Below are 9,081 nucleotides of genomic sequence, written 5' to 3'. Positions count from 1 at the left end.
GTGGCACCTTAGAGACTAACAAATTTATTAGAGCATAAGCTTTCGTGGACTACAGCCCACTTCTTCGGATGCATATAGAATGGAACATATATCTCTATGTTCCATTCTATATGCATCCGAAGAAGTGGGCTGTAGTCCACGAAAGCTTATGCTCTAATAAATTTGTTAGTCTCTAAGGTGCCACGAGTACTCCTGTTCTTTTTAAGGATTCTTATGACCATCAGCTGTTGAGTGTAACAATGTGAGTTAAGTGAGAACAGGAAAAGCCAGCTCCTCGCAGTACAGATGATGATGGCAAAGGGGATCCTTCTCTTTCTTAACTTGCTTAAACAGCTCCACAGAAAAGACTATATTCATCTAAACAGTTTCTTAGGGACAGCGTGCCTGATCACAAGGTTACTAGCCAAATGAATACTCACAGACACTTGTCAACTGGCAACACAAACCCAGTTGAGAAAAACAGGCACAAATGATCTTAATTGCATGATTGAATGGAAAAGTTAACAAAGATGTAACAGATAAAGATGCACACGGCTTCTGTGCCTTGCCATTTCATTACCTGTCTGCTGTACCAAGCTAAGAGAAAATATCTATGTGATTTATATGTTGAGTTATAAACCCAGAAGAGGATGGAAAAACTGCAAGAAATCAGCAGATCAAAAATGAAAATATCTAAAATGGACCTTGCTCTCCGGAGTGGAGCTTCGCAAGAGTACGCAACAGCAGACAATTTAAGTGGTGTTTAAGTTGACTGGTATGCAACTGGATTGGCAAACTGAAGGATCTATTTGTTTCACTCTATATGCATCCGAAGAAGTGGGCTGTAGTCCACGAAAGCTTATGCTCTAATAAATTTGTTAGTCTCTAAGGTGCCACAAGTTCTTTTTTTGAAGGATCTATATTGAGGATCCATAATTCCATATTGGTACCAAAATTGCCTATTCAGAGAGTAGAGATGTAAGGCAAGTTTCCATCCTTTGACTAATTGAAGATATAGACTTAGGATAAAATTTATAACTGTGCCATTACATTCTGTGATTATTTCACTACTGTGTGATTATATTTCATATATATATTCTTGGTTCGCAGTGATTTCATTTTTATTTCTTGATATTTTCACATTTTGTGTTAACAGATTTTTTAAATTTTGTAACACCACCTTTATTTTCTGTAATTTACCATTTTTTGTTCATTTTATTGTGGTTAATAAAATTAACAAAATTCTAAAGATATCTTAAATCTGTATTTTGGCTAAGCAAGCTCATGCTTCAGGGCTTCAGCCTCCACCTGCAGGGGTCAGGAAGGGATTCCCGCAGAGTATTCTGAGAGGTTTATTTTTTAAAATCTTCTAAAGCATCGAGGATAGTCCTGGCTGCAAATTGGACACTGGGGTGGGCCAGGGCATTCTCTCTTTCTCAGGTACGTGGCTGGCTGGTTCTTGTTCACATGTTCAGGGTCTAACTGATAACCACATGTGGGGTCAGGAAGGACTTTCCCCTCAGGTCAGATTGGCAGTGACCTCGGCGGTTTTCGCCTTCTTATGAAGCGTGTGAGTGCGGATCATTTGACAGGATTATCTGGGTATATCTCACTTAACCATTTCCCTTCCATTGCAGGGGCTTCGGGCATTGGTGCACTTCAGTCCCCCCTATTCTCTGCCTGTGGCATGTATTAGTCTAGTCTCCTGTGGGCTGTAATACTTTGGTCTCATTTCAGTTGTTGGGTTTAGTGTGCAAGTGATGGGAAGTGTTGGTGGCCTGTGACATACAGGCGGTCAGACTAGATGATCTGGTGGTCCCTTCCAGACTTAATATCTATCACTATGACTAACACAATATCTTAAAAAACATGTGAGAAATGTCAAGTGGTATTGTTAATTGATCAACTGCAGTGACTTAGGGCATTGCATATACCACTTATTGTACTCACAGCACCTAGACACATTTATCAAATTGGTATCAATGTGAATGAACCTAGAACCCCTGCACCCACTCGAAGAGAGTGATCTTGTATTCGCACCTCAGCCTCTGGTGAACTTTTCTGACTTGTCCTTCTGCTGATGGCCCTAAAACCGGGCTGAATTACACGTACGTGGATGTTTCCAAGGGATTGGGACAAAAATTAGTAACTCAGCCTAAATTAACTGATTTAAAAAACAGAAACTTAATCTGGCCTCAGACAAAGAGTTGCTCAACATCCACCCCCTTCTGTGATAGATATGGCAATCTCCTGCAATATCCCTGAAAGCCCATATTGTGTTACATTTATGTATTATATCGGCTGGGATTGAATGTAACCTCCCTGGGGGAAGATGAGACAGATCACTGGGGTTCATTGTTTTAAATGGATGATTTATGTATAATTGTGTTCTGCTCCAGGGGACAGGGCTACCACAGCTCATCCAGGAACTAAACAGTAGGTAGCAATTAAGGCAAATCAGCTAGGTGTAGCCTCCCAGAGAGGTATCACCTCCTGGGGAGAAAAGGCATATACCAGTTCAAACCACATTCTCCAGAGAGCAGCAGACATAAAAAGGACTTTTAGATAAATAGCCTGAGTTTAAATTGACTCAGGGCCTTCTTTCTGATTCAGCAAATGGGCAAGCAGCATTGGGGTGGGGGTAATCCTTGTGGAAGGATTGGAAGGAATTGACTTGCATAAGATTGATAGGTGACCTCTGGTAACCTGTTAACATATGTATAGGAACTTTTGTCAGTTTTTATTATTGGGGTTTATATGTTTTCTCTATAATGCTATTACCTCAAGAATAAATGTGCTTGCTTAGAAACTGTGATAATTTATAACTGCAGAAAATACACTGGCTATAGCCTTCTTAAAGAAAGCAAAATGCAGGCACTGGCCTGTTTAGGTAGCCTGGCTTGTTGAGGATCATAGTATAAATCCAGGGAGCTATGCAGCCTAAAAACCCCAGTCAGGAGGGGGAGAGACGCAGGTCTCTGCCAGAGAGGTGATGACTGGGAGCCAAAAATCTTCAAGTGAGTACCCTTTAGGGACATGAAAGGGGAATACAGGTGCAGTTACCCTGAAACTGTGAAAGCTTTCATATGATTTCAGTACTTGAGACCTACCTTATTATGAAAAGAGAAAAGACATTTACAGTCAATTTTACGCTGGTCTGAACTGTTAAGACAATATTAGCAAAGCTTTACGCAAGAAATCTTTGCCTTGGAAAGTATTATATTTAAGTCTTAAGGGAAAAAACTGCATACCTTCTGCATTGAGATGCATCGTTTCAAGCGGCCCTATAAATGCATACCGCATTCCCAATCCATCAGACATCACAAGGTCTAGATCAGCAGGAGATATTACTCCTTCCTAAGTGGCAAAAGGGGGACAGAAAAATCTCAGTGCAAATAATTTTATAGAATTTCGCTTAGTTTCTTTATTTAGAATATAATTTGTTATAGCAAAATTACAAAATACTACCACTAGAGATAGCGAATAATATGCAAATAGAAAAACAGATCCCCAGACACATCTCTCTTATGACAGGACTTATTATTGTTTAGCATTTATATGTATTAGCTAATTTAAGAGGTGGATTTTTTGCATATGATTGTCATGTTTTAGTGTCAAATTATATTCTTTGTAAATCTGAACAAATGAGTCTCTTCTGTGATCCCAGGGGCTGCTTAGGACAGTATTTATTTTTAAGGGGGAAAGAACCAGAAAGAGAGATGAAATTGCTTAGAAGTTCTGTTTAAGTGTATTAATATTTTACTTATTCCCCCCCACCAAAAAAAACTCCCAAAATAGGGGAAGACCCCAAAAAACACAAGTAGTAAAGGAATGGAAAAGAAAAGGAAAGGAAGGAAGGGAAGGAGGCAGGAATGGGAAAAGGGAGTGACACCTCAGTTTCCATCCACTAAGGATGAATCAAAAATTTCTAAGAAGTCAAACCAAATCTTTTCAAATTTGTCTAAAGTTCCTCTTCTCCAAAATGTTACCCGCTCTTTAGCTGTCAGGGCAGCCAAGTCGCTGAGCCATGCTTCTATCGCGGGAGGCAGTCTGCTCTTCCACCTAAGCAACATGAGTTATTTGGTTACAAGCAGTGCTCCAGAGAACCAAGCTTTCCATGAGTTGGAGAGTTTCCAAGATGATGGGCTATATCCCCGAACACAATTCTGGGAAGTAATTTTTAAGGGGCTATCCATTATCTCTTAATCCTCCTGCCTACTTCTAGCCAAAAGGATTGTATCCAGGGACAGTCCCAAAACATGTGAGCCAGTGTGGCTCTGAGAGACCCACATCTCCAGCAGCAGTTTGTTCTGACAAGGCCCAGGCTCTGTAACCTTTCCAAGCACCAATGTGAACAAAATATAATCTTCTGATGGATCAACCTTCATTGCAGAGCAATAGCAGAGTTATTAATATATTGCAAGGCAGCTCCCCACTGGCTAGGGTTCAAGATATACACAAATCTTAGTTCCAGGTCTGGAACAGACAATTTAAATTAGGGAGGTTCTTTTGGACCAGGAAGTTGTAACAGGCTATAGCTGGTTGGCTGACCCTATGGAGCTCTCTCCACATCAACACAATTCTGGAGTCTCTGGTGCTCCCAGTGCATCAGGACCAAATATGTCCTTCAAGAGATGCTTAAGATGCAGGCAATGCTATACAGCAGTTCTGGTCTCCCATGTTTAAAAAGGATGAAATCAAACTGGTACGGTACAAAGAAGGGCCACTAGGATGATCCGAGGAATGGAAAATCTGTCGTATGAAAGGAGACTCAAGGAGCTCGGTTTGTTTATCTTAACCAAAAGAAGGCTGAGGGGGGATATGATTGCTCTCTTTAAATATACCAGAGGGATAAATACCGGGGAGGGAGAGGAATTATTTCAACTCAGTACTAATGTGGACACGAGAACAAATGGATATAAACTGGCCGTCGGGAAGTTTAGGCTTGAAATTAGACAAAGGTTTCTAACCATCAGAGGGGTGAAGTTTTGGAACAGCCTTCCGAGGGAAACAGTGGGGGCGAAAGACCTCTCTGGCTTTAAGATTAAGCTTGATAAGTTTATGGAGGGGATGGTTTGATGGGATAAAGTGATTTTAGTCAATAGGTCAATAACGTGCCATCGCTGGTAATTAGTAACAATGGTCAATGATGGGATATTAAAAGTTACTACAGAGAACTTTTTCCGGAGGGTCTGGCTACAGAATCTTGCCCGCATGCTCGGGGTTCAGCTGATCACCATATTTGGGGTCGGGAAGGAATTTTCCTCCAGGGTAGATTGGCAGAGGCCCTGAAGGTTTTTCGCCTTTCTCCGCAGCATGGGGCGGGGGTCGCTTGCTGGAGGATTCTCAGTGATTTGAAGTCTTTAAATCATGATTTGGGGACTTCAACAGCTGAGTCAAGGGAGAGAATTATTCCAGGAGTGGGTGGGTCAGCTTTTGTGGCCTGCATCATGCGGGAGGTCAGACTAGATGATCATAATGGTCCCTTCTGACCTTAGAGTCTATGAGTCTCAGGACATACAGTATTTGGGGAAGCACATTCACTAAATTGTCAGACCACATTCTATTATTTAGTTACTACATCTGCATATTACCAATTTTAATTCATTTTAGTCATTATGTGCTTTTCTCATGAGGTAGGGAGCAAAGGAGATAGTATTGCTAAGCATATCATCATTGACAGAACCGGGACAAGATATTATTTTATCAAAATCCATAGACTGCAGCAGAACTTTTGAATATAGGAATTTCAGCTAGTGTTCATGCCCCCCTTTTATTCTCTAGCATTTATCCCCCTGGTTGCTGGCTCTTACGCAAAATAATCATTTTGACAGAGGGGGCAGGTTTCTCATTGTCCCTGAAGCCATCCCAAGGAATTAGCTGGAAAAACGATGATTAAAGAGAGACAATGCAGCTGTCACCCATTTAACTGGAAACTGGTTGCATCATGTATGGAACTTTGCTTGGCCTCAACCTGCCTGGGGTTCTCGAGTTCACTGCCAACCTCAAGTCTCAGATCTGGCAGGACACTAAGTCTGTGAAATGGAGAACCTTCTTATTGAAAGCTCAGCACAGCAGTCACACCCATGGGGTACACTTACAAAGAAGCCATCACACCCTCATAACCAGTTGGGACAGGCAAATCATAATTTCTTTTTTACAGGTTATAGCGTATTGCCTCAAAGCTTTTTCTGAGAATAATGTTTCCTTTATAAGGATGTTTCTTGCCCTCTCTCAGATTAGAAAGTGGAGACTGAACTAAGACCATGTTCTATCCTATTCCATCAAGCCAACCCCCTTCACCCCAATGAACACCTAACAAATTATTCTCTTGGCTGGTGGGAAGGTAGAAGAGTTGTCAGGCTTCTTCTACCTTTTTCTCTCCCCTCGTGAGGTTTGAAGGGAAAGGGAGGCTATTCTCCTCCCCTTCTGGTGGCTCTCTATCCCCCTACCTCTTTTCCGTGGCTGATAAGGTTTGGTTGATGGAAGGAATTCCTTTTTGCTACTCCCTCCTATAAAGCCTGAGCCAGTGACCGCCCTCAAATCCCACTGCTTTCAGTGGGAGTTAAGGGCACCCAGTACCTGTTCGGATTAGGCCCAACATGAGGGTCCCACCTGTCCTTTTGCTGAATGCTAGGATTCAATCGCTAACTGGGGTCCAGAAACAAGAACTTAGTTGCAAACCCCATAAAGGTATAACAGCAGCAAGCTTTACTCTCACATCATCTACAAGACTGGGTAAGTACACACCCACTGAAAAACAAAGAATTGACAAGCTAATGACACCATAAGCCTTACAGTTGCCTGTGTACTTGATGAGCACATCCTCACCGAGTACAAAGAAATGGAGATTTCATCACTACAGCCTTAAAAGGAGCCCTTTAAAGGTCTTAATGTCAAATCTCAATCGGTTAGCAGATGTGATCCTGTTAGAGGATGTAGCACTCAGTTGATTCATTGTTGCAGGTGGCTTGTTATGGTTAACACCACCCTGTATATCAGAGGTGGCCAACCTGTGGCTCTTCAGAAGTTAATATGCGGCTCCTTGTATAGGCACCAACACCGGGGCTGGAGCTACAGGCGCCAACTTTCCAGTGGGCCAGGGGGTGCTCCCTGTTCAACTCCTGGCTCTGCCACAAGCCCTGCCCCCACTTCACCCCTTCCTGCCCCCTCCCGAGCCTGCCGTGCCCTTGCTCCTCCCCCTCCCTCCCCCAACTTCCTGCATGCCACAAAACAGCTGATTGGGAGGTGTGGGGAGGGAGGGGGAGGTGCTGAGAGCAGGGTGGGGAAGCTAATGGGGGAGCTGATGACATATTACTGTGGCTCTTTGGCAATGTACATTGGTAAATTCTGGCTCCTTCTCAGGCTCAGGTTGGCCACCCCTGCTGTGGAAAAGGTCATACAATTATTTGTTTTACAGTAATGCCTAAAAGCCCCAGCTAAGAACAGGCCCCTTCTCTGCTAGGCCCTGAAAAGCTCGCAGTCTAATTAGACAAGACAGACAATGGTGGAAGAAGTGTGATCTCCATTTTATAGACAGGGAACTGAGGCACAATGAAGTGACTTGCCCAAGATCACAGAGCAAGTCTGTGGCAAACCTGCGAACTGACCACAGGTCTCCAGAGTCCCAGCCTAGTGCTTCATCCACAGGATCATCCTTCATCTCTAGAGAAGCTTAGAATCACACTTTAAACTGAAAATTTTTAAGCACTCCCAACTGTTTATGGAATTTTTGCATTTGCAATCTGGGCAGATCAGTGAAGCCATGTTAACCACCCAAAACGGTTTGCAAATGGAAGTAGACTTTGGATGTAAACATAACAAATGGCAATGTTCTAACAAAACATGGAGCTTTGATTAATGTTTCATTTAAATTAAAAACTGTAAACATAATGGTATAATATTTCACTCTAGCATCTGGCAGGATTCTCACAATAGCTCGGAATCACTGTAAGATCATTTTCAAATAAGAAATAAATTAGTCTCTCTACTACTGTAGACACACCAGTTTCACAATGCTGAGATATGAAGAGCAATACACTCAAAACCATTCAACTATGATTCTGCTCTCTGTCAGTATCTTCCACAAACTTTATGGCTCGCTGAACCTGAAGACACTGTCTCATCCAGTCAAAATGTGAACAACAGAAGTAGATGGCCTTCCAGCTAGATGCATGACAGATTCCTTCAACTGAGGTTTCACATTACCCTAGTGAAGTGGGCTCAGCTATTCAAAGAAAAATGTTTGCTTCTCTGCTGCCAGGCAGAGCTCCATAAAAACAAAAGCTTTTGTTTTCTTAGCTTTATGACTTCTTCAGAGATTAAAGACAATCAAATAAGGAACTCACTAAACTAATTCCCTTAGGGAATGTTCCAGCTCCCATTTAAAGTGAAGGAGAGTGTTAGCTGGTGGAATGATTCAGCAAAGGGGAAAAGAAATAAAGCTATAGTCAGCAAGGTGTTTTCCTCAAGGGTTGGTGCTTATGGGAAGAAAGTAAAGAAAGAAAGACTCCCAACTCACTGTGCTTGGGTGTGGAACCCAACCTTCCTGAAGGCATTGTCCCCCTCTGCCTCCCAAGCAATCAGTGATAAGGCTGTCAGCTGAGCACTTATGCAAATGGCAAGAGGAAGCTGAACTATAGTGAAATGCGTGTTCATCAGGAGGTGGTGGTAACCCTGCACCATGCATTGTCATTGACTTTACTGGCAATAGGATCGGCGCCTTAGTTAGATCCTGCTTTCACCACAGTTGTTAATGACCTCTTCCGGGTTATGTGCAGGGCCTTTGCTCCACCCTTGACCTTTAAGCTGCTTGTGACGCCACTAATCACATCCTCCTTGAAATTTTATTCTCCCTATGCTGCGGCAATTCTGTCTCTTCCCAGTTCTTCTCTGATCTGTCTTGTTGTTCCTTCAGGGTCTCTGACTATTGAAGAGGTCTTCTTCCCTCTCTCACTGTCTGAGGGGAGGGGTATCACAGGGCTCCACCTCTAGTCCCCAACTTCTCTCTCTGCACCACTTCTCTAGTGAGCTTATTCACTGCATCGCTTTAACCACCATCCATATGCCTGTGACTCACAAGTCTACCTTTACCCCATCTCT

The 9,081-nt window shown here is 42.7% G+C and overlaps 1 protein-coding gene across 1 annotated transcript in view; it reads right to left on the bottom strand.

The window, feature by feature from the left end:
- Window positions 1-9,081, bottom strand: part of CRYL1 (crystallin lambda 1) — a 66,546-nt gene that overhangs the window by 9,827 nt on the left and 47,638 nt on the right. The window contains exon 6 of the mRNA XM_034758780.1: window positions 3,231-3,336. Within this exon, the coding sequence (XP_034614671.1) occupies window positions 3,231-3,336 (106 nt within the window). The remainder of the gene's footprint in view (window positions 1-3,230; window positions 3,337-9,081) is intronic.

The sequence above is a fragment of the Trachemys scripta genome, chromosome 1 (assembly GCF_013100865.1).
Source record: "Trachemys scripta elegans isolate TJP31775 chromosome 1, CAS_Tse_1.0, whole genome shotgun sequence".
Classification (NCBI taxonomy): domain Eukaryota; kingdom Metazoa; phylum Chordata; order Testudines; family Emydidae; genus Trachemys; species Trachemys scripta.
This window is presented reverse-complemented; position numbering and strand designations above follow the sequence as displayed.